Source organism: Lissotriton helveticus, chromosome 9 (assembly GCF_964261635.1).
Source record: "Lissotriton helveticus chromosome 9, aLisHel1.1, whole genome shotgun sequence".
NCBI classification, from domain to species: Eukaryota; Metazoa; Chordata; class Amphibia; order Caudata; family Salamandridae; genus Lissotriton; species Lissotriton helveticus.
The window spans coordinates 909625285-909651459 of record NC_136070.1 but is presented as its reverse complement, the minus strand read 5'-3'; the positions used below and the strand labels follow the sequence as shown (position 1 = coordinate 909651459).

Here is a 26175-nt window from a genome sequence, read left to right as displayed (position 1 = left end):
TATCTGGATGCAATGACAGAAACAACAAAATACCAGTCAGGTGGCAGACTATGCTAAACACACATTTTTAGCTTACGTGTTTTTAAGCCACATCCTTAACTATATTTGCCACGCCCCCTTGAGAGACCCCCCAGTATTTTCATCCCACTTAAAGCCCTGCTCTTGAATATGAAAATATGGGTGAAGTCAAACGTGTGAGAGGGTAATCCGGTTAGGTGAATTGGGAATGGACACGAAAATATGGGGGTGACACCGCTAAAATTAGGGTAAATTGACACGTATTGTCCAGGACTTCCTAATTCCCGTGTCCAGGACAACGTAATTCCTGCGCCTAGAGCCAATTATGACGATCCCACGACAAATGGCATTGTCCAGGGCCACGATTATGACGAACGAACAAGTTTAATTTCTCATGCACTGGAGTCGGGAAACCAACTAAACATGCCAGTACGACGGCGGCGCGTCCGGTGAGTCCTTTTCATTTTTATTGTGAAGGGGAGGTCCCTGGGATACTGCTTTTTTGCAAAATAAGCAGCAGCAGTTTCTGTCTATTGTTATATTTGCGCGTTTAGCTCCACCGTGGTGATAAACGAAGCTTCAAAAGGTTCGGTCATTTTCACGCCAGGCAGTACGCTGTCTGCTTCACTTCCTGATTCTGTTGAGCGCGTGCGTAGTCGGAGCTGACGATCACGTGACAAGAGAACGGTAGCTCGTCCAAATGAGTTTGATCTGCGCATGAACATTTCGGGAGTAGGTGGCTGTCAGTGTGAGGCGGAAGTGACGCAATCGGCTCGCTGCTTGTCATCCCTGCTGTTTGGTGGTGTACAGAAACAGCCATGGATACCTCGGCTAAAGAGAAAGAGGCGCTAGCGCTTATGGCCGACGCAGATGCGAAGCTGCGTTCTTCCAAGTCCTTCTTCAGTGGCCTCTTCGGGTGAGGTTGTTGGGATGCTAAGGGGAACGGTAGGGACTTGGGAAGAGAGGGTGGCATTGGACAGGAGGGGACGAAGAGCAGAACAGCGTGAGAGATAAAGAGGAAGGAGTAGGGGGCTTTGCAGGGGATGAGTAGAGAGGAGGATAGTGGAGGCATGTAAAGGTGACAGGGTTATGAGATAGTGAGTATGGTATACATATGTGGAGGAGGCTAGGGTAGGAGATGAGGTCGATGGAGACCGACCTAGAGACATATAGCGGGTGTGATGGGGACAGGATAGATGTCGAGGGTGGCATGATGCGGCACGGAGTGAGGAGCAGAGTGCATAGAATGAGTGGTGAACTGGGGGTACCAGAGTCGAGAGTGCGGATTTTCTTCTGCTCACCAGGACACATTTTGTGTTTATTATGTTTCGAAATTTTCTTTCTATCGCCCGTTTCACGTATCTGCGTGCATCTCGCAGGTTTTTTATTCAGATCTTTTGTTGTTTTTCCTCGCTACCCTTTATTGCACCACTTTAACTCTTTGCTCTCTATTGTGTTGCTTTCGCATTCTTGCCGACCTCTTTTGTGCTGGTGCCTCAACATATTTCATTCCTCCTGACTTTTTCTCCGCGTGTCTATCGTAATATAACCTTATACTTGTCTCTTGCGATATTTGCCAGTTTTTAGTCTGTTGTGGTATGACGTCTCCCGCTTGCATTTTGTCATCTCCCATGCACCCCTCGTCTCCTAGTTGTCTTTCTTCGCTTGTCTCTAATGCTTCTCCCACTGTATCGTAACCTTATCTTCCGCCTCGTGTGGCGAATCCCCTCACTGCCCCTGAGATTTTAGGCATTTTTTTTACTAGGTTAACACTGCCAGTCTTTGAATATTTAAGTTTTTCTGTTTGAAATGGAAGCTTAATGTTTGTAGTATTTCTAATGCAGAAGTATCTTAGATTGAGGGGTTTTGAATTTCTACAATAAATTCCTGGGGGAAAAACTCAGTTTCTCAGGAGCAAAAAAGTACTCTAGATAGTGAGTACTAGTATTTCTATATTTACCATTCAACGTACTGATTGAACCCATACCAATTCTCTTGTTTAAATGTTTAGAAGAGGCCAATTTGTGCTGTACCATATGAACTGATTGCAAAGTTTAAAATCAAGGTTTGCGCCTTATTTAACTAGCGTATTGAAGTTCCATCCTACAAATCATGTAGTTAGTGATTTGTGGTGCAGTTACTATCATTTTGGGCCTAGTTCGGTTGATGACACCTCGGTTGCTGTGTAGATTTTGTATTTGTCAACGGAGCACATCTCTGGAAGAAATTTACTGAATTACACTGTAGAGCACGGGTACTCACAAACTTTCTCTAGAGGCCAAATTGACAGTGTGGTTTGTGGCAGAGGGCAACACCAGTGGGGGCTGGGTCAATGGGTGCGGGGTCAGTAGGGGTGGGGGTGGGGCTAGAGAGAAAAAATCACCACCTTTTGAAATCAAATCAAAGTGGTAATGTAACCTTGTGTGTCAATATAATTCCTGCAAGGACATACTTTCAGAGCACTGAGATGGTCCGTAGTTCAAGTCAACAACCATTAAGAACAAGCATTGAAAATGCAATAGGCCTCGCCTTTGATTAAGTTAGCCATTGGCTTTGCTATACAATACCATTAGCAAAGCAAATGGCTGTAACTTAATCAAAGGCAAGACCTATTGCATTTTCAATGCGTGTTCCTTTATGTAATTTGGTGGGAGGTTTGTGTCATGTAGTCCAACCTATCCACTGTATCTTTATGTGCGCTTTTCTCCTGTTGTTTTGTCCATTGTTGGTCGGGGTTTCTTTGTTTCCCCAAGATAGGGAGATGTGTTGTTTTATGCTTAGGCAGCATTGGCCACAATGAGGCTGCACACCCTTCTGACATCTAACATTCCATGATGTCACCTTTGGAACGTGGGAATTATGTGTGGGCAGTCAGTTGGAGCTGTGCCAGGCAGGACATCGGTATGGGGGTCTCTTTCCTTCTGTGAATAAACTTACCTTCTTCAAGAGACATGTGAGGGACTGGACTTTCAATTATTTCTAGTCAGGAGAACCCGAAGGTCTCCCATATCAAAGGCAACAGAGAGAGATCCAGCACTATCACTTAATCTGTGTCACCTTCATCTGAAAATACCCTGATTTAATCAATTACATCATTGAAGGCAATCTCAAAGGCCTCTGCTCAGAGGTGTTCGGGTTTCACCCAACCAAAAGCAATTTCAAGAAAGTATCACAAAATGGGATATTTGTACAAACTGAACTGTGAAATGTGATATAGGCAATTCATAAACTGTACTCTTTTTTTTTTTTGTCCCATCATTTTCACAGTATCTTCATTTTACTCCAATATTTCGCCTCATTTAATTAGTCAACGCCGCATGTTCCAGTTTAATTCTTAGTCCTATAGAACTGAGAATGCTAAACAAACCCACTCCCGTTCTGCTTCCACCTGCTCGCCTTTACTGCACACCTGTGCTCCGCTTTCTGCTGTTCACTCCATGGCAGGTCTACTACACAAGGATCAGCTTTACCGATGAAGGTCGCGAACTTTGTCCTTTCAATGGAGTATCACTTATTTTTCAGAGTCGAGAGAATACGGGTCGATCTGAAGCACGAGGATTTGCCGGGAGCAGTAGGGTTTAGATACATGGCCATCGGGGCGTTCTGATGGCATGGACTGGTTGTATCATTTTTCCTTAAGACAAACTCACCGGCCGGTCGGCGGTCACTTGACAGACCTGTTTACCGGCTCACACTGCGCCTGCGGGAAAACGCCGCTTCCTGCTCTCATCGGCACTTACCTGCCCTTGCAGGGGAACACGCTAAAATCACGGGCTCCGCAGGCTCCTAGCCGCAACACCAGCCGAAGAACAGGCCCGGCTTTAGGCAGGAGGTGCAGGGAAGCGCACAGTAACCTACTGGTGATGGGCGCCGCCATGTCTGACTGGGGGCGGGCTCAAGTGTGGGCGGAGACGTATCCGCACATTCATGCGCACAGGGCAGGCTTTCGGTTTTACGTAACACGGTCACGGAATGTGTATTCGTCAGGTGAACTGTGCGCTTCGTCCGCTGTTCGTGGCTGTGCCTCTGGAAACGGAGCACAGCAACAGACAAGTCGGCCTGGAGCGCGCGTTGGAAGAGACGCGGGAGGGCAGGAGCGTGATGCCGTGAGCGTGCACGTTGGCGTTCCCTGCGGCTCGCGCGTTCACAGCCTGCTAGTGCACCGGTCTGTATCACTTGGGGAGGCAAAATGACGACAATAAGGCTTGCTAGCGGCAGCGCTTCGCACTGCAACGCCAAGCGAGCCCTACAAATGTATATTTGACCAGTTAACAGGTGATAGAGCGCAAGCTCACCTGCTCACCATACTCACCTGGGCCCTTATATCTATGTATATATTAAACAGGTAAACCTGCACACTCTATTCAATTGAGGTTTTTTACCATTTATTTTACCAATCCAAGTCCGCGATACCTAAAGTCCTAAGGATCAAGGGAGTTATAGAGAAATATATAGCAATAATAACATTTAGCATTTGATAAATCACCACAAACTCGGGAAAGGTTTAAAATCTTTATCTGAGTAAATCTTTGAAAATGTATAAACATGAAATTCAAATGAATTCCCTATTATTGTTTAAACTAATGCAGATTCATGAAAAATATAACATTGCAAATGCAGTTGGAGAAAAATATCGTTAAGCATTTATACAGAGGGTGGGTAAGAGAAAAGGAAAACAGAACAATGACAAATCCACACTTAATAGTTACCTATTCCGGTGTGATGACCAATCCTGGTCATAGTCAAAGAAATAGAATCCCAAAGTACAGGTGCCAGCAGAAAAGAACAGGTGCAAGTCAGTAATCGTAACCAGGACAGGATACTGACCAAATTTTATCAGGACAGGACCACCACAGGTTAAGACTCGTACCAGAGTAAAAGTTCAAAACGCCAGCATTAAAACCCTCTCTGCAGCTAAGTCGAACCCCGATTGGGTTATCGATCTCCTTCCCAATAACCCCGATTGGATTATCAAATCTTCTGACAGAGTACTCCGCCAGCAACTCTGCTCTCGATCACCTGCTGAGTGCGTTGGGTCAGTGACTGGGCAGCTATTCGGACAAGTCGGACAATCTAGCTAGCTAAGCCTACCCTAGTTATACTATTTTTCAGGTCAGTGTACCACCCCCAAATGTTGCAAATGTGTGAATCCCACAATTTTATTGGACAAGAATGAGGGGTAGCCATCACACCATATTTTTAGAGGCAACTTGTCAATCATGTATTCATGACATTTCCTCCCATTATTTTATCCACTCATGTTCTCTTTATTCCTCCTGGTAATGAAATGTATCAAATGTTTTATTTTAATAAACAGTTTTATCAATTCAGCTTCCTCTGTCAAGGCAAGAATTTCATTCTTCTCCGCCTTCCATGTCCGTCTTGGCTTGATTTCAAGGCTACAGCTTCAGTGGCTTCAGGACATTTGTCGCACAGGCGCAGTTTCTCCAAAGATGGTGTTCAGCAAAGCGTTTTAGGCCCAATCAGTTTATCATGTTAAAATAGAAAAGAACAGTTTTAGAGACACAGAAAAAATGAATACACTGTATACCACTTCTTTCTACTCTACTCCCATTATTTTATTTTATACTATTGTGTTAGAGATTATGCGAAACAGACAACTTAGCAAGGCAGCGGTGCAAGCTTCTTGCACATTAGGACACATAACGGCCATTTTAGTTCTTTTGCGCAGAAGATTTCCCTCCAAGCATATCACGTGGGCATGACCGGCGCATGCGCAGTAGGAAATCCCGTGTAGCAGCAGCCATTTTAGTGCAAGCGGATTATTGTTAGTAAATCACATTGACAAGCTTCCCTTAGATACCTATTATGTCATGTAATGCAAATATTAATGACAAAAACATGTTAATTAGTACATTAATGTTATTACGAGAAAGTTGAGTACGAGCAAGTCACTTTACGTGTAAAACCTTGCTCCATCACAGGCACCCTTGCAGTTATTATATGGATACAGTACCTTAACCTTGTGTGTCCATATAATAACTGCATAGTTACCTATTAACTGGCCAGATATACATTTTTCTCAATGGTTGTTGACTGGAATACTTGGATTGTACAGAATTTATTAGCACAATGCATAAAATAGAAAACATTTTTAACTACCTGGGATTTTAAGAATTCCTTACCCTGAATGTCTGGGATTGTGCAGTGTTCATTTACCTAACACCTGAGATTGTGCAATATTCATTTACCGAACACTTGGGATTCTTTGCCTCAGTGTCCATCAATGTGCAGCAAACACTCCTTCTGTGCCTGCCTACATATTTGCAGTATTTTATTTCAGTGCATGAGATAGTGAAATATTGTGTTCACTAGAGCATGGATCCCACAACATTCATGGATCACATGACCTGAGAAGAGCAAAATATTTATCCCCATTGCATTATTCACCCTTCAATTTCTGTGAATATTATTTCCTGTAATTATGCAGTATCCTTAGCTTTAATACCTTTATTGTGTAGTTTAATCATATGCAGTACCAGGGAAGTGTTCTAATCCTTTGTCTTAATGAAAGAGCCCCCTGCTGCAATCTTAATGGCTGGCCTTGGAGAGTGCAGGCACGTCTGACGAACATCTATCGGTTCTGTGGGTGGCGAGGAGGGAAGCAGGCTGGCCTGATCCTTGGAGGCCCCTGCTGTACTCCCAATGTTGTCCGAGGGTGCAGGCGCTAGCAGATCGTGTCAGAGCTGCGTGCATCATCTGCAACAAAGGAAGCAGAAAGCTTTCCAAAAGGCTCCCTAAAAGTCAGCTGTGAAAGAGCAACAGCTGACTTTTAACCCCTTGCATGCGGCGGACGTCACAGTGGGTGTGTGCGGTGGACATCCAGGGGCCATCCAAACTCTGCCCACTCTTTATTTCCCCAGCACCGCAGCGGAATTTGCACCGCGGTCAACGGGTTAAAGGGCCTTTGCTTCCAGTCACAGAGGCGGTCAGTAAACACCAAAGACGGCCGCTCAAGCATACGTAGTAAATCTTCTATCGCTCATGCTCCAGCGGCCCTCTTTAGTGTTTGCTAACACTCTTTTTAAAAACACACAGAGTTGCATTGCCTGCAAGGTCTGCGGGCCGCTGGCGGCCCGTGGGCCGTACTATGTGTACCATGGCTTTAGAGTATGTGTCCAGGTCTCCTGTCTGATCCCCTTTCTTCGGGTTGATCACAGGTCGAGATAGCTCTCATCTGCCATCTAATAGTGAGTTACTGTATGGCCTTAAGCAAGGCACTATCTTGGCACTGAAAATATTTGCTTTGCATTTAGCAAAGCCCCATCCAAACTTTGAACTAAACTCCTCACCTAAAAAAGATGGGCCCTTATTTTACTCTTAATTTATGCAGGTGACATTAAATTAATGGACTAAACTGCCATAGTCCTCATGAGGAAATCGGAACATTTGCAGACTTGCATTGATCAAAATCAGCTTGCAGTAAATATAGAAAAAAAAACGAAAATACTTTTTTTTGGGGGGATTAATAAAAACTTTTATTTTGTTGGTGACGTTTGTACAAATAACTAAGTATACAGTTCACCACTTAATTGCTTAGGTCTGGAGAGCCTCAATTAATGTAGAAAAGGGTCCTGACAGCATGTGGAGTTTTTTAGGTCTCGTGACCTACAATGCGCGCAAGCGCATTGAGGGAGCGAGAATTCAAGTCGGCAAAATCCTCGTCAAACCACCAAGGGCTTTCAGCCGCGGTTTTCTTTCAGTTCACGTGAATCACGTGAACAAACAAGCACGCGCATCAGGCACTCCTCCCACACCTCACGGACATCTGTTCATTTCTCCTGCACAAGGCTCGCAAAAGGCTCTCCTCCCTCCCCACATCAAAGGCATCAATCACCCTCCCACAGGCTTCCCCAGCGCTGCCCCACCCCCTGCTTCACGGCCAGGCCATCTGTTCCCTGCCAGACCTCTCACACCTCCGTCACAGCATGCCTGCGCTCCTTGATTTATTTAGTAACAGTGCCGCTTCCAGACACCTCCCACCTCTGACACAACATGCCCTTAGGCCTTTATTAAATAACAGCGCCGCTTTTACTTTGTGCTCATCTGCTTGGTGTGTTGCTTGTTTTATCCTGTCACCTAAGTGGTGCAATAGCTGAATGTTACTGAAACCGGGCATAAATCAATTTCGCTGCTCGTCTTTAAAGCATCTTTTGATCTCGCAAGTGGCCCACCAATGTTGTGTATGGTCGTGGTTGCGTCGCTCTCCATCAGAGCCTCCTCTCCGCCCCTTCCCTGCTGCTGCTCGCATCGCACTCCCTCCTCCCCCTCCCTTTTCATCAGCTTTAATCAGGCTCATCTGCTGCTGCCATTCCCCCCCTCCCTTCTCGCCCAGTCCTTCTTGTTTAAACTTGTTCGACTGACACACACACTTCTTGTTCGGACTACTGGGCATGAGGCCCTCTGCTTCTTCCCTTTCCACACATGCCATCCGTGTAGCTTCTGGTCAACCCTGTTGCTTCCACCCTTCACGTCGTGTCTCCCCCCCCCCCCCCCCCCCACACACGCACACTCTACTCCTCCTACCCCCAATCATGTGTTGCTGGCTGTCATCCATCCATGTGCTTTAAAAAGGTGAAACTTTTGTGTTTGCACTAGTAATGAGACGGATGTACATACAAAGCGTCCAGGCACCTATCTTTTCACTACAGCACTCGATGGTTCTCTCTCTCTCTGTCACTCTCTCTCTCATTCCCATACACAAACGTTCACTTTCTATCGCACCCTCCACCTGTGACGTCACTCTCTGCCTCTTGCTGTCGCTCTCACCCTGTCTCCTTATCCTGTGTCTCTTTCTATCTGCTTGTCACCCTTCTCACAGTCACACCATCTCACTGTCTCTAGCCCCTGATCTTTCTTCCTCCACCCCTCGCGCTTTCCCTTTCTTTTTCTGTCCCCTCCATTCTCTCTCTACCCCGCTGTACTGTCTCCTCTTTTTCCCTCCCCCTCGCACTCTATCCGATCACACTCCTCCTTCTTTTCCTCTTTCTTGTAGCTGTAGCCGCTTCTCCATTTTAGTTATTGTCTCTCTCCTTCTCCTCTTCATCGCGTGTCTCCCTCGGCCTTTATCCCCCCCCTCTCTATCTGTTCATCTGCCTGGTCTTGTACTCATTCTTGCCATCTTTCTCTCCTATATGCCATCTATTTGTGCACTTCTGTCCCACCCCCTCTCACCTCCTGTTTGTCTGTCTCTCACTATCTCTGCACCTCCTCTCTCTGCTCTTCTTCTCCCCCTGTGTCTTTGCTTCACTTCAGCACATCTCTATGCCTGGTTACTGCTGCAGCTCTTCATTCTTTCCCTGTCTTCACAAGTCAAACTATCCCTCTCTCTCTGTTTCATGTATGTGTTTTTTTCTCTGTCGTTTTCTTCCCCCTCTGACGGTCTTTTACAGATTTCCAGTCTGGCTGTTGCTGTCTTTCTTCAGTTACTGTGCCTTCCTTCACCTCATCCATTGGTCTCTCTCTCCCACATATTTGTGTGTTGTCTTGTATGCATGTATGTACCTCGTTCGTTCTTCCTCTGAGTCTCTGTCCTACTTTTGATAGACCAGCCGCACTTCTCATATATTTCTGTCTTTGTACCTGAATTCCTCGCTCACCCCCTCGCTCACCCCCTCGCTCACCCCCTCGCTCACCCCCTCGCTCACCCCCTCACACCCCCTCGCCCACACCCTCACACCCCCTCACCCACACCCTCACACCCCCTCACCCACCCTCACCCTCACACACCCTTTCACCCTCACATACTCTCACCCACCCTCACACTCCCTCACACCCCCTCACGCACCCCCCTCACTCCCCTCACCATCACACCCCTCACCCTCACACCGCCACATACCCCCTCACCCTCACACCCCCCCTCACCCTCACACCCCCTCACCCTCACACCCCCTCACCCTCACACCCCCTCACCCTCTCACCCCCTCACCCTCTCACCCCCCCTCACAATAGGTCTCGCAGTAGGAACGTTGGAGCTATTACAATTGCAAATAACAATGCCTTTTATTTTTGTTTTCATTTTAAAAACATAAAGGGCTTTGTCATTTACAAAACCAATAGCTCCAACTTTCCTACTACGAGACCTATTGGCAACGCCAGTGCTTGTTTTAGTAGGGTTTAATTTTGCATATGGAGATTTATTGCTGGCTGTTTGTAATAACGGCTTTTGAAAGCAAAGTGCCTTTGGTGGCTCCCTGTTGTGTATAATTGTTATCTTGTGATTCAGGAGTTTAATGGGAAACCATTGAGGGGCATATGTGGAAGCACATCTTGTGCCTGCTGCCAAATTTTATGACTCAGGCTCTTACGCTTGAGCTCGGATTAACCTCTTTGCAGATCATGGCAGGTAATGCATTATTAAAGTTTATGCACTCTTTGTCTAACGGGGTTAACATTAAAAATTACTTTTAGATGATGGAGATTCAAAACTCTGAAAGAATTGGGCTAAACTAATATTAGGTCAGAGACATATGTATTGTATTCTTTCTTTGAATCACAGGTAGATTAGAAATTGAGATCCTTTTCCTTCCAGCCAGGATTTGAAATATTCATCCCTGGCCTTGTCACTCACTGGGAAAGATAAGTATTTGGAAACCAAGTCTTCAGTGGGCCTCACTAGATTCACTTTGGGCAAATCGGAAATGTTTTTTTGCATGACTAATTTGGTGGACCACACAATGAGGATTGAGATGCTGCTAGTAAGGCGTAAAGTAAATCCTATGCTTTCATTCACATAAGTCAATTCTTATTTGCATCACCAACCTTATGTTCCCAAGTGTTACACTTTCATGCATGAATGGGGTAGAGCCAGTAGGGTTTGTACCAGGGAGGATGGATTGGGAGCGGGCCACAGCAGAACCTTTTAATCTCTGGTGTTGCAAAACTTCTTCAGGCTTTAAGATAAATTGAAGGTGGGGTAGGACTGGGTGATAGGTGAAAGGGAAGATGACCTGAAAGAAAGAAGATGATGGCTCAAGTAGCAGTGTCCATTCATATTTGAAAATTATAAAATTACATCCTTTAAGGAGTTAGATATTGGCAAGGAAAAACAGGACAGGCAGAAGGGAGACTTGATAATTTCCCTGCCCAATGGAATGTAGCAGGCCTTCCTGACTGCAGCCTTGTGCTCGCTGTTAAATTGGGGGCTAAAGAAAAATTAAAATGGTGCAGATGCCTTGAAAGAGTGAAGATATAGTGGTAGAGAGCAGGAGATATTTGATGTGAACAAGCAATAAATGTCAGGAGACCAAGAAACAAATGATAGGTAGTACTTTCTCACCAGCAAGCAAGGAAGTGAAATATATCATCACAGACAATTGGCGGTTAGTACAAGACATGTGCAAGGAGGCGCTCTTGGTCGCATATAATGGAAATAAGTATTTTAGGGATCACATAGTCCGAGCATGTAAAGACACGCCCAGAAAATGTGACATAAGAACTATATGGGGCCTTCCTGATAAAGTAGACCATTACAAAGTTGGTGGTTGTTTAGTGTGTGCATTCACATTCAACACTAAGACACATGATAGAGTATTTAACTTAGTCCTTTTCCAATTGTAATACACCATACATAATGTACATTTTCTGATTTCCATGTATGAAAGTGTATGTGGGTCAAACCACATAAATGGTAAAACAATGGATTGCCCAAAAAGGAGCAGAATTAAATGTAAAATGGAGTTGGTACCACTGGTACGACACTTCACCGAATATCAACACGTTGAGGATGAAATACAGTGTTAGTTTGCAGAAGTGGTTCCTTGGACAGCAGAGGAGGGAACCTCACAGGACTCTTGGATAAACAGGAATGCACATGGCAGAACATGTTTAACAGCACTTAGAATGTCTTGAACGAAGTCAATGACCTACGGCTTCTCTACAACAATGAATGACTGTTTTGTGTATACTATATTTTCCATATAACCGTATGATGTGATTGTGGTTAATAGGTGGAATGACAACTTGTCATGATTGATCTAGGTATAGGGGTAATATGCAATAGTATACACTTACATTTTCTACTTATACATGGGGGTACACTTCATGTTGGTTACCTGTGTATTGCATGTCTGTATTCTGTGCATAGGTATCACACCCCTATACATTCTACATACATCAGTATATCTTTTTGCTCTACTCTTCTGAGAGCAGATGATTTGAGATAATTTAGCTGGGCCAATCGACCTCTCGATTTTTTTCATATTAATCCAATGTGTATGCAACGTGACATTCAGGGATATCTTGAGTAAAGTATGCTTGGTTGCCCCAATATGGCTGCAAGGGTTGGCGGTCTAGTTGCTTGTTAGATGCAAGGGAAGATAAGTCAGCAGTGTCTGCCTCGCCTTCTCTGTTGCATGCTGAGAATTCTTGGTGGCGGACTATGAAGCAGATGCTTTAACACTTGAGGTAAGGTTTTGTAGCCCTTTCCATGTCAGTGGATTATAGACTTGTAATTTGGGGGAGGTTTTCCAGACTAATTAGAATAACTTGTCTAACCGGATTGTTGCTGTGTAATATTATTAGTTCTGCTGTGATAGAAGTGGGATGGAATCCTGCATAACGGGTGACTTGCCGACTACTGGATGTGTTCACGGTTGACAGGCTAATCTTTTTCATATTCATGTTCTAGTGGAGCAAATAAATAACTACCTTTCTGTAAGGTACAGTTGATTGCATTTGGAGAATGGTTCTTCCCATGTTTTGTCCTCACTGGTGGTGACTTTCATGGTAGATCTAGTATGGCTTCTGTTTGTGGTAGAGTACAATCACTGGCATATTCAGATAACCACTAGTCGTGTGACTAACAGCATGCACCCCATGGGGAAATGTTGTGATTTGCTACAATTCTGTATATACACATTGAATTACCTTTCAACCTCGTACCTTTATAGACAGTGAACTAATTGCTAAGGAAATATGGCAGACTGTATCAGACGCGTATCTGGACTCGTGTTGAGTGGTGGAACATTTGGAAGCATCACACATAGTAGATGAATTTGATGGACATTGTGATTGAGAATTCTCAGAGAAAGGTCGCTAAACTACTGTCAGAGATTCAAACTTTGGAATTTGAGATTAAAGGTACGAATCTTCCAGATACTACAAAAAAGAATTATGATACCTTAAATGAGGTATGAGTAAATATCAGGAGGAAATCTAACAGAGGAAAGGCAGGAAGTTCAGAAAGAATGAAATGGCTCTCATGCTAGCAGGGCCTTTACATTTGCCAAGAGATAAAACCATTTGGTTAAAAAAGATGAGACCCATAAGATCAAGAACCATTTGTAATACGTGGGAGCTCTATCTCTTTGAGTAATATATCAAGTAGTGAAGGTGAGAAATTAGATGCAGGAGAAAGGTATCTTCAGTCAAAACTCTAGTAATAGAACTTTTTTGAGGAAAATTAGAAGAATCCGTATGGGCAATCGAGATCAGAATACAAGAAAAGACAATACAATAAAACAAGGAGGTGTTAAGAGGAGGGAGAACAGATAAGAGACTGTCCTGCAATAAGAAGTAGTAGGAACCAAAGGCAAGATACTAGCCTTGGCTTATTTAGATGTTTCTATCAATAGTCTATCTATTAAGGAATTTAGTAATGATATGCAATCACTACTTGAGACAAATATGGTGTTTTGCCTAGAACACAGTGGAGTCTTGTATGATTTGAAAATAGATTTATTTCAGTTCGTTAGAAGACTGAAACGTAAGAAGTATTTTTGCCTAAATCCAGTAACAAGGCAAATGTGACAAATACTGTGGTCTAGCAATTCAGGATATTTATGAAACTCTGGCGTTATTATCAATCTCTGACTCTGACTCAGGACCGAGGGGCTCACGGTTCGATCGCCGGCAGCAGCTTAGCTCAGCACCCTGTGACTCTGGTTAATATCTCACTTAATCTCCCCGAATACCTCCTGCACCTTCAAACCTTAAGGTGATATGTTCGCGCTTTACAAATATGGATTATTTTTTATAGAATAATAATCTCAGATTATGAAGAGGATCTGGTTATGATTGCCAAGGTTCTTAATGATTTAGACATCAGTACAAATCTGAGTGAAGATAGTGGACGTAATATTCATCTAGATGGACACCACAATGGACTAGTGATAAGAATTTCGAGCTTTTTCACTAATTGGTTTGTGCAGATCTAGTTAAGTGGAACAGGAAGAGTATCATGAGTTATGGAAGGGGTAAAGATACTCTCAACTCGGGTCAATGTATTGCCTGGGATCAGTTACAGTGTGACAGAGATTTAACAATCGGGGAAGCAGACAAAGGCAGAATAATTGTGGATATGTATCAAATGATTGACCCTGAGATATACACACAATTGGATAATCAGATGTTATGTGAATTTGGGATCCACCCTTATCTTTGAACTGACTAAACTAAGGTGATTTGAAAAAATGAAATGATAGAGGTTTACTTAATGATGATGAATACTTTTATTTACTAGTTGATCGTCCTAGATATCCTTGTCTTTACACACTCCCTAAGATGAATAAAGACGTACCTTTTCCAGCAATTGGGCTTATTATCTCGGGAACTGGTAAACTTACTGAGCGTTTTTCAAAGTTTGTAGATATCTTTTTACAACCTTATGTGATCAACCTACCTTCTCATATCAGAGTCGCAAAACATATCTTGAATCTGTTAAGTGATATACCATGGGAATCCGGTATCCTAACGGTGGCACTTGATATGGTTTCATTATATACGAGTATTAAACATGAGAAGAGCATCATGGCTCTGAGACAAATTTTGAGTACTCGGTCAATTGACCTCATGGAGCGCACAGAGATGTTGATAGCAATGGTTAAAATAATATTGGAGAATAATTTAAAAAAAAATATAATGATGAATGTTTCAGACCGTTGCAGAGAACTGTGATGGGCTTCGAGTTTGCCCCTTCCTATGCTACCAGTTTACATCCTATTTGTCAAATCAAAGCGATACCCTTTGGTGAGATGGTGAGGACGAGGTGTAATTGAAGTGATGAGAGTGAATTTAAGGATTTTCTGCAAGACATGGGGCAGATATGTGCCTAGAGGGTTTGTGATGCACATGTGATTCGCTCTGCTAGCAACAGAATTCAGAGAATTGATCAGGACACAACAATGTGTCAATAAGGTCCAGAGTAATGCACAGGAACCTAAAATGGTTTGATTGATCACAAACTATAATTGGAACTTCGGTGAATTTTGGAAGTGCTTACGCAAACATTGGCGTTTACTCCAGTCAGATTATTGAGTGTTTTTTTTTATCAAACCAATCTGATATTACTTATGGCAAGGGGAGATTGTTAAAAAGTATTCTTAGCCCTAGTTCCCTAGGCAACTAGGCAACGGAAAACAGATAAGTTGTCTATCTCATAAAACTAGACGCTTTTATAAATGTGGTTTCTGCAGCTTGTGTAGATGGGCCGTAGATTAGACCAAACTATTTAGTTATTTATTTAAAAGGTTTTATATAGTGCTGGCTAGACCCAGGGGTATCGGAGCGCTTTACAGGAGTATGAGGAGGTACAGTAATCGATACATTTGGTCAAAAGCATTGCAATAAGAGCCAATATAAGGAAGGCAGATAATTATGAATGTTATTTACAAAGGACAAAAAATAAGCTCACATGGGTAGCAAGTAGTTAGGTTCGGGTGGGTGCTTGGAGGTGAGCAGGGTGAAGATAAGGGGGGATAAGGAGAGTGGGAGATTAGGGGGGGTGGGAGATTAGGGGAGCAGAAGATGGGAGGTGAGAGGTAGGCTGTTGGTAGGTTAGATGTCATAGGTAAAGGTGGGGGTAAGGAGGGGTTACTAGGGGGAGGGGAAGGGAGTAGCATGAGGGTGGGGAATTAGGAGGGCGAGTGAGGGGATGAGAGAGTTGGATGACAAGGGGAGCCTGGAGGGGCACAGAGTATGATACGGTGTCAGAGGGTATGGTACGGCTGAAGAATTTGTGATTTACATGAATGTTAATTGTGGTACCAAACTTGCTGTGTATATATGTGTGCAAATGTAACCAAATATGTTGTGAGTACGATTAGATGACTTGGAGAAAGGGTTGGTGAACATTTGCAGGCTTTGAAACAAGGTGATCCCAAATACCTCATAGTGGTGTATGCTATGGAATGTGAAGCACAGAAACAATATTACAGTTTTCCATTCTATAGTATGGCCAGGGACCCCATGGGTGGCAACAGAGAATTGAACCTCAAATGACGGGAAGCTGTGTGAATCAAGACACTTAAGGCAGTGAATCAGGAATTGAATATAGGCCATGAGTTGCAATATTGTTTAGTGAGATTAACAGTCCATATTGTTATGTGACAGATATCACATTGCCTCTCTATCTTTTGCATTTTTGACTGTTCTGATGATCTAATGTACTGTAAACTCACTATGAGGGCATTAAAGTTTTCTGGGTTTGATTTTGAATTAATTATAATTAGATTTTAAGGAATATATAATGGATGTGTGATTATCCTCCACTAATGGATTGTAAACACAGTTGTCAATCATAACTTTGTTTAGTATATTAAGTCCTGGCATGTTGATTGTAATAGAATTAATACATATCAACTGTGAGTGTTTACACACTCCCAAGATGGCGGCCGCTTTGGTGAAAAATTGAAATGTGTTATTGGCCGAAAATAAAGGAGATTTAAGAAGAGTGCCATTTTAAAAATGATTATTTTGGTGATTGCCGTTATTTACTGTGGTCAAGGAGTATAACATAGGTTGGTATCTATAGTGTATCGATTATTGGGTATTCATTAATCTACATTAGATGTATTTGCTTGTACTGAGATCACGTTGGGCAATTACATTTCCTGAGATTGCGACCATTTTGCGCGAGTGAAAACTAGGGCGCTAATAATATTTTGATAAAGTATGTAGAACCTTGTGTTGGAGGTTAAAATATAACTAACATGAATTAACTGGTATACCGATATCGCTATTCAGTATTAACGATTATTGGCAGTTGCTTTTTGACCACGTTGGGAGATTACCTTTCCCAAGATGGGGGCCGCTGTGCCAGAGTGTAAATGATAATTTGGAGCATTAATGATAATTTGGTATAAATTGGAACTAAACATAACCAATATGAAGTGACCAGTTAGGATTTATTAATGGCAAACGCTTTGGATCGACATTCACGTTGTACAAATTGACTATGATTGATAGAGGAGAAAGCAATTTTAAGATGCCAGCCACTTTGGGGAAGTAAAATAAGTGCCCTCCCTTGGCTGGTATTATTTAAAGGGGGCAAGATGGTGCCTGTGTTGGATGTCGATTTACACAAGGAGCATTCTCCGGCTGACACCCAAGCGAATATATGGATATATTATGAACAGGTGGGAGATTGTAGTGGTTATTAGATACAGTACAGTTCTATGAAATATATTATTGTGAGCGTGTGGTAATTTTTGCACATTTAAAACAGTATGTATTTATATATTTTCAGATCTCAGGATTTTGTGAAAATTGCTTTTGTGTATAGGATTATGTTCCAATAGGTGAATGACAATTATATATATATATATATATATAATGTATATATATTTTTTTGCAGCAAGAATCAGCGATATTAAGCTATGTGTCTTATGTTTTGGGCACCTCTGGTTGATTGTGATTTTCACTTTATTTTACACATGGCGATGAAGAGGCAGTCTGCATGCGTCACAATGGGGTGAACATGTATCTTGGACCTTTATATATTTTTTGTGATATTGATATTTAGCAATGATTCTTTAAATATGTTGTGATCAGGGTGCTGTACTTGAAATATGCATCCATATTGTTTTTGGATGGTTTCCATAATTGGTATAACAATATGGTATCTGTTTGAATTGTAGTTGTTTTAAAAAAAATGCTATCACTTTTATAATGCCTGATTTTGTCACGAGGTTTGGGATACTAGTGGTGATTTAATATTATGGATGACTTGTGTAAATGGAGATTTTCTTTTATTTCTAGCCCTGATGGAATCGTGGGTGATGCCTCTGCGATGGAATATGTGTTGGCAGAGATGTAATAAGACTTAAGAGTGTGAAAAATTGACTTGTGATACATTTACAGTGGACTTGCTAATGATGTGTGCCCAAGGATTTCTTTCACATAAAGTACCTTATTATTTTGTAAGAATATTTGGAACTGACGATTGTATCTGGCTCCTTGTATACAGGTTGAATAGCCAGATGACTTGGTCCTGAAGAGACCCTAACATTCATACGGGGTCATAACGTGGACAAACCCCTCTTGGTATTAGCTAAACTGATATTAATACAGACTGTGAATTGTTTTACAGCACCTTACTATACATGCACGTGAATAACATGCATAATCAGGGGCAATTTTTCAGTGTCTTATGACATATATATTGTCAATTTTTATTCATTTGCTCACATATCATTGTATATGAATTGGCCCTCCACCGCACCCTCTATGACTGTGAAACAACGAACCTGCTTAAAGGGTGAGAGACGCTGTCACTGGAATTGCGCCTCTTAAGGACTGTTTGAAAGAAAGAGGTTGGTGGAAGAAAGTAAGGGGCACGAAGACCGTTTTAATTCGCATCATTTCCCAAACTCACCATACCGAGGCATCACCTTGCGGCATTATGGGACTGGTAGTCCACTGCTGTTCGCAAGCGGAAGGCACGGGGTGTGGGAGGGCCATCCACCACTTGGTAAGGAGGAGCCTAATAAGATGATAAAAACTTGGGAAAATGTTGTTTGGACTAATGAGCATTTCAAAAAGGCAAGCCGCCGAAACCGGTCATGCAAGCCCGAAATTAAAATTGAAATCAAAGCCCCGCTGTGTCCTGTCATATTGAATCCAGAACGGAGGAGATGCATGATTTTATATATATATATATATATATATATATATATATATATATATATATATATATATATCTCGAAGTAAGTCGTCACCAAAAACAAGGCACAAGACCAAGAGATGAAAATGACGATAGGCAGACCCAGATTTCGTGCTCAAATATATATATGTTATTGACAGAACCCACTAGCAGTCCGTTGTTTTCTCTTTTCTCAACATTTATGTTATGTAGAAGGAACTTTATGTTGCATTAGATGGTGGATTCCTCCGAATCGTTAAGAGGTTTCCATGATTTGGAATACATCCCGCCTAACTAATGCAATTTCTGTTGCTGTGAAGGCTAGGAGATGGAGAGGGATGCCATGGCGTCTTAAAGAAGGAAAAGTTGACAATATCAGGAGCCACAAAGGTTCTATTGTGAGATTTGATGGTGTTGGGCTTCGGTTACCTGAAAAGATGTATTCTGTTCTTTTACTGTGAGTCACCTGTGGGTACTGATTTGTCTCTGCCTTATGAAATCGGAAATAATATATTGAGGCCAATTAAACTTTAGTATAATGCAGACATGTTTCCTGTCCGATTTGCCTTCGTAAGCCATACCACAATAATACCTCTTGTCATATTTGTATTTTCAAGCACATACATTTGAAACTAAAAGTGTATTTTTAGCCGTCTGTATTTATTGTAGGTACTTATATTTTTTTATTTAGTAATATACAAAAATGAGTGCAGATTTTTCATTTTTTTAGCAGTCTCTATTTATATGGTGAAACAAGAACAGAGTAGAGCGCACACTCCGTACACCTGTGCTGATGTCATTGACCTGAATGCACTTCTAAAGTGGTGTCGACAGAAGATGAACATAGTTTTGTGACTGTGTATCTTGTACTCCTTATTTTTGTTGTGGGAGTGCTTACACGTTTACAGGAAGTAAAACCGTCCAGTATGCTGCTTACTTTGTGGACTGTCTTAGATATTTTTCTCATCCAAGCACTTCTTTCTGAAAGTGTTCCCATACAAGCATTGTTTCACGAATATCCTTTCGATAATTCTTTAACTATTGTGCCAAAACTGTACTTGTTACACATCATGAAACTACCTCATGCTTAGTTGGATTTATGCCTAAACTATGTGCTTTTTTGACAGTTTAGTTGTAATACCTTCTCATCTGAGACCATTTATTGAAGTTGACCTGTATCTGTCAAAGACAGCTTGTTAATTGAAAAATAGGTGGGAGTCTTCTGTTGTGAAAAGTAGAACAGCACTCAGCAAAATATACTACTTCAGCTTGGTCAGAAGGTGCTGCCCAACAAGATAACTTGTAATATTTTCAAATTTTAGATATGCTTGTTTAGTATTTTCTACAGAGATTTGGTATTATATTTCCTGTGACCGTTGTTTCCTTTCATTGTTGCCACGTGCCCTGCATAACAGAAAATCCTGCCTCTCTTCCTGTTGTACAACTGATTTTGTCCAGCTAGTGCAAAATGTTGTGGCTCAAGACCTTTGCTGGCAAGAGGGTTCCTTATCAATGACTATGTTCATTACCACTACGACATACATAATTCCTCCTTTTCTACACCCGACTAATTACATGATCGTATTACCCTCAGATTCCGGCATTATCATCCGGGTCATTTTCTACTAAAGCTTACACTGCTACTGATAAGTTATTTTATGTAGTGCTTACCAAAACAGAGCAGCTACAAATTTAAACATTAATTTAGTGTAAGCAAAATTATGAAGCGATGCCATTCATTGTGACATATTAAGATTTATATCCGATTTACACAGATTTATACAGTGTTGTCAGAAACTGCTAAACCATCTGATCTCCCTTTTAGTAATGTTATTTCAGTTTGTAGTTTTGGGAAGGGAGACCTAGGACAAACCAGTCTTCAGTAGTGCTAATCATTTTGCTGCATGCATGTTACAGGAATTTTGGGCCTGATTGAGTAAGATTTACTCACACATTTATGGGTGGCAAATTTCCCCCTTCAATCAGTGCTAGCATATGTGTTTTAATCACAAACGAGACCTGATGCCAGATAAGGCGGCCCTGGCTGATAGAACATCTGGTCGTCGTGTGTACTGTCCAGCAGTTCTTTTAAAAGTTCTTTGTAATAATAGGCATTGGCTGCTGCTTCTGTAAAGGCAGAGGGAGCACATCTACATGTAGATGCTTTAAAGGCCTGTATGTGTAGATTCCTTTAATTACACTTCTAACCCTAAATTTTGGGTAGAAATGTAATTTAATACTTCCCTGCTCAAGGCGTGCATGAATAGTGGCATAGAGGTGCCTACAATGCTAGCAGGGGACTTTTTAGGACGGGCCTGGGCAGCACATGTGCTGCTCTGTGCGGCTTTGTTGTATTGGAGTATGTACTTGAAGCCCCGCCCACTCTCGCCCATATTTGTCATTGGCTTGTCTCATTTTCCTCCTTAAATGCTGGCATCTGATTTGTTATTAGGCTTGTTAGTCTCTCCTTAGTACCGCCATGTCTTTATATGTAACCTCCCATGAGGACTGGCCCTTTTATTTCACAATAAGTCTTCTTTAGTCTTTAAGAATTATTTTCTTTAATGAGTTTCTCTTACTGCAGGATGGTCTCTCGTGCGCTGTTGTGACCACCAGCTTGTTTATTTAACTCGTAGCAAACTGGGAGCTCTTCAGGGACCATGGGAGACAGAAGGAGGCAACTCAGCGATGCCTTCAAGCATGAGTAATGCAATAGATCTTGCATTTGTGAGTGTTTAAGCTTTTGGCATTGTAAATGACACTGCCTTTTATATCTGTTTTAAAAATCAAAACCTAAAATTAAAGGCATTGTCATTTACAATGCCAACAGCTCAACCTCATGTAAATGCGAGACCTATTGCATTGCAGATGCTTGTTTATACATACTTTAGTACTATACTTCCTACAGGCTACAGTCAGGCCTGGGTGAAATTCATGTAATTGCCTTTGCAAGAAGTCTGCAGAAAGCTCAAAACAATTGCACAAAATAACAGGTTGTTATGCGGCATGCCGGAATGGTACTGTATTTTTTTTGTGTGAAATGTTCTAGCATCATTTTTTATGTGATGACAAATTATGCACAAAAATATAGCGCAAAATTACGTAAGACACGAAGAAAAGTTGATCATATTCGATTTGTTTATGTTCTTCTCATGCTCCTAAGATGAGATTTATCCTCTAACAAAATCACAATTGTATGTTGTGACATAATGATGTCATCTTGGGCATTTTGCGTAATAGTTGTAACACAACATGCCAGAAATGATGCGATATTACACTGACCTAAACGAAAATTCGCCTGGCCCCAACTACAATCTAATCTTCATTTCTGTCTGTTTGTAGGCTCTTGTTGTTCACAATCTTTTAGTTTCCTTTGTTATTGATACACAGTGTAATTATTTTACCAGTCTGTTTCATCTCATTTACCTTGTGCAGCTTTCATTAGTTATCGTCTTGGTACAGCCTCCCAAAAAGAGTTAGTAATTTTCCTGCAGTTTGCCCCTCATTTCGGCACAGTATACAACAACAGAATTTTATCCGCTTTAAGCAAAGCAATATAAAATGTACCCCACAATTGCAGGCAGTGCGTATACAAACAGCGTACATTCAGACACAAACTCAAACATAGTTGACTAATTATAGTAATTCGAAGGAATGCAATAAAGATGAAGCGACTCAGTGCTCAGATACACACATAACTGTGTCTTTCACATTGTAAATAAAAGTAGATATACATATATTTTTGGGACTGCAAGACCAGAAAAAAGCTTTGAATTGGTGGCACAATATGTCAATCTTGTAAATCCTCTAAGATAACAAGCATTTGCAATGCAATAGGTCTCGCATTATTAAAGTTAGAGCTATTGGCATTGTAAATGGCAATGCCTTTTATTTATGTTTTTGCTTTTAAAACATAAATAAAAGGCATTGTCATTTTCAATGCTAATAGCTTAAACTTTCGCAAAAGTGAGACCTATTGCATTGCAAATGCTTGTTTAAAGGACACCCCAGACACTTCTTCCCCAACCTACCAACCTTCAGCGATAGGACAAAACTGCAAGCTTATCTTAGCAAGTCCATACCTGAATACAGAGTGCTTGGAAGAGCAGCACATGCGCTGCTTAGGATCAAACTAATTTTTTTTTTGTTTTAATAGCATTATACAATATGCTCGGGTATACAGGAAAGAGCTGGCAGAGTTGGATAGTTGTCAGGGGCTATTTATTCGTTTTTGTGTTAAGCGCTACACATTTAGCAAGTCCATACCTGAATACAGCGTGCTTCGAAGAGCAGCACATGCGCTGCTCAGGATTGACCAAAAAAGTCTCCGTTTTAATAGCATTATACAATATGCTCGGGTATACAGGAAAGAGCTGGCAGAGTTGGATAGTTGTCAGGGGCTATTTATTCGTTTTTGTGTTAAGCGCTACACATTTAGCAAGTCCATACCTGAATACAGCGTGCTTCGAAGAGCAGCACATGCGCTGCTCAGGATTGACCAAAAAAGTCTCCGTTTTAATAGCATTATACAATATGCTCGGGTATACAGGAAAGAGCTGACAGTGTTGGATAGTTGTCAGGGGCTATTCATTTGTTTTTGTGTTAAGCGCTACACATGTAACATTGTTTAATGTAATTGATACCTAGTGTTAATTTGTCCTTTTTTTCAGTGACTTTGTGTGCATGCGTGCGTGTGCATATATGTATGTGTGTTTATGTGTTTGCGTTTGTTTGTGTGTGTTTGTATGTGTGTATGTGTGTGTGTGTGTGTGTATGTATGTGTGTTATGTATGTATGTATGTATGTATGTATGTGTGTGTGTGTGTGTGTTTCTCTGCAGATTATAGGTTCACATCTCTGCTGGGCAGCCTCTGCCTTTCATCCTTTGGTGTCATTCTCCCTCTGACACGTCATTGGTTTCACACGAGTCTCACTGTGGTGAGAGTGCTGCAGGAGAGTATCAGGGGTACTGGGTCTCTGGATGACAGTTTGTGTGGAATAATCTTTTTACTAGAAAAGTGCTTTAGACCGATGACCCCAGAGCCTGCTCCCTTCCAGTGTGTGGTGAGATTTTTAGGATGTGGGGGCTCTGAAGCGACAAGTTTTATAGCGCTTGGGAGCGCTGTATTCACCTGCCTAGCGCCATAGCTGCCAAGGTTTCAGATTGCTATGTGTGACATATTCATAATTTCAGTGTAATTATGAGTGACATTTTAATGACTGTGAGTGACACTATCTCTGTCCCCACTGACTGGTGTCACCCGACTATCACCAGCGCGGCCCAAACATAGCTGCCAAGTTTTTAGTACACACGAGTAACATTTCTATGTTTTCAAGACAGGTATAAGTGATGTTCACATATCCTGTGCAACACCTTTAGTGATACCTTATAAAGAGCAGTGGTTTAAGAAAATGTATGGTACAAAACGAAAAAACATTTTTTTAGTAAGTGCAGTGTGGTACCTGGATTAAATACACCACTCACACCTGACGTGATTTGTGAAGTTGCCCTGACCCTTTCCTACCATACCATACCATACCTTCCTGTAAAATCTTTTAGTAGCATCTAATAAAATTCATCTGGTAATCTATGGCGGCGCTGCAATGAAAAACAAACATGCCGCCCGGCGTCATTCTGTCTATCTGAGGCCAATCTGCGAAGTGTGTGACACTGGTGGTTAACACCGACAAACAGGGTGGTAAGTGGCTGAAACTACTGTCTACTTACAGTGATGGTTTTCACCCAGAAGCGTGATTGGCACGTCGGTGACTCGCACTGCAATTGGGCTGCTGGGTGCTCATGCCACGAGTGAGCTACCCCTACGGCAGACTTCTGTCCAGGCTGCTGCTGCTGTCCTCACGGAGTCCTGGCAGCCGGCGCTGTAAACCGACAGTGACGCCGGTCAGTCATGGCTTTCCATTAACCCGTCCACTGCACTTATTCCCTCTGCCGGCTCGGAAATTCTAACTGAAGAATGAATGCTGCGGCGGCCTGATTATAATGGCCTACAGCACTGAGCAGTGTGTGGCCGGGCCATCACGTGCGAGCAAAAGCGCCACTGCCCCATAATTTGCGGCTGCCTTGGCGCCTTAAGTAATTAAATTCTGGAGGGAGCCTACCCCTCGTGTGTCCCCCCGCATCACCGCCGCAGCCCGGTACAAACTGAACATCGCCGCCGGCCTGCGAGCAGGAAGTCAGGCAGGCCGGGCGCAACAACCGGAAACAGGAAGTAGGAGGGCGGGAGCCTACCCCGCCTCCCACGGAAGAGCCGCGGCTGTTTTGAGCACCGGAGCAGGCAGGAGCCTACCCTGCGCCCCGGTGCCGAAGGAGGGAGGAAGAGTCCTGCTGCCGGGCCCTACAGCAGCCGATGAGAGGAGAGCCGCCGCACGAAGGAAGCCGGTGAGTGGGGCTTCGCCTTGTTGCTGAGCTGCGAGGGCGGGGGGCATGTGTGTGTGTGTGTGTGTGTGTGTGTGCGCGCGCGTGCGGCGGCGGGGGGCTGTGCATGTGTGTGAGCGTGCGTGTGTGTATGTGTCTTGGAGTCTGTGTGTATGCGTGTGTGTGTGACTGGGGGGGAAGGGGGTGTGTGTGAGCAAGTGCGTGCGTGTGTAAAAAGAGCCGATGACTGGTGGGGGGATGGAAAGTGAAAGTAACCAGCGCGCGTGTGTTTCAGTCTGTGTGGTGGCTGGCTGTGTGCGCACGCGTGGACGGAGCCGACGTGCGCGTTCGCGCACCCAAATCTGGTAGAAAAGCTCGTAACACCCTTTTGTCCCTCATTCCCCCGAGACCGGCAACATTAAGTCTCCAGCCTGGACGCATCCTTCGGATGCTAATTCCAGGCGAGACCTAAAAACGACAAGCCAGTTGTAGAAGTATTAATCAGGATATTGTGTAATGCAGACTGCGTTTTTTTGGTATATGTAAAATTTCGTTTAAGAATGGTTGATAGTCGAGAGGTTCCATTTTTGTGGACGATGGCAATCAGATATGTGACTTCTGGCCATCTTATGACATTGTGCCATTGTGCCACCAGGTAAAACATTTTTTACTCTCTCAGGTCTCTCCGAGCGCTAGCCCTCCACTAATACTCACTCTTACTGCATTCTTTTGAATTGCTGCTTTATTAATGAATAGCGGTGAATATTCTGATTAACACAATTTCGACCACTTATGAATGTCCAGTGTTTTTGCTAATTTACTGTACGCTTTCCTGCAAATGGACAGTAATTTTAATATCAATTAGTTTAAACATGTTTGAAATTAAAAAGATAGCAATATT

At 42.6% G+C, this 26175-nt stretch overlaps 1 protein-coding gene across 1 annotated transcript in view; it reads left to right on the top strand.

Annotated features, from left to right (window-relative positions):
* Window positions 1-746: 746 nt before the first annotated feature.
* Window positions 747-26175, top strand: part of NAPA (NSF attachment protein alpha) — a 179139-nt gene continuing 153710 nt past the window's right edge. Inside the window, exon 1 of the mRNA XM_078661084.1 lies at window positions 747-934. Within this exon, the coding sequence (XP_078517210.1) occupies window positions 837-934 (98 nt within the window). The 5' untranslated portion in view covers window positions 747-836. The remainder of the gene's footprint in view (window positions 935-26175) is intronic.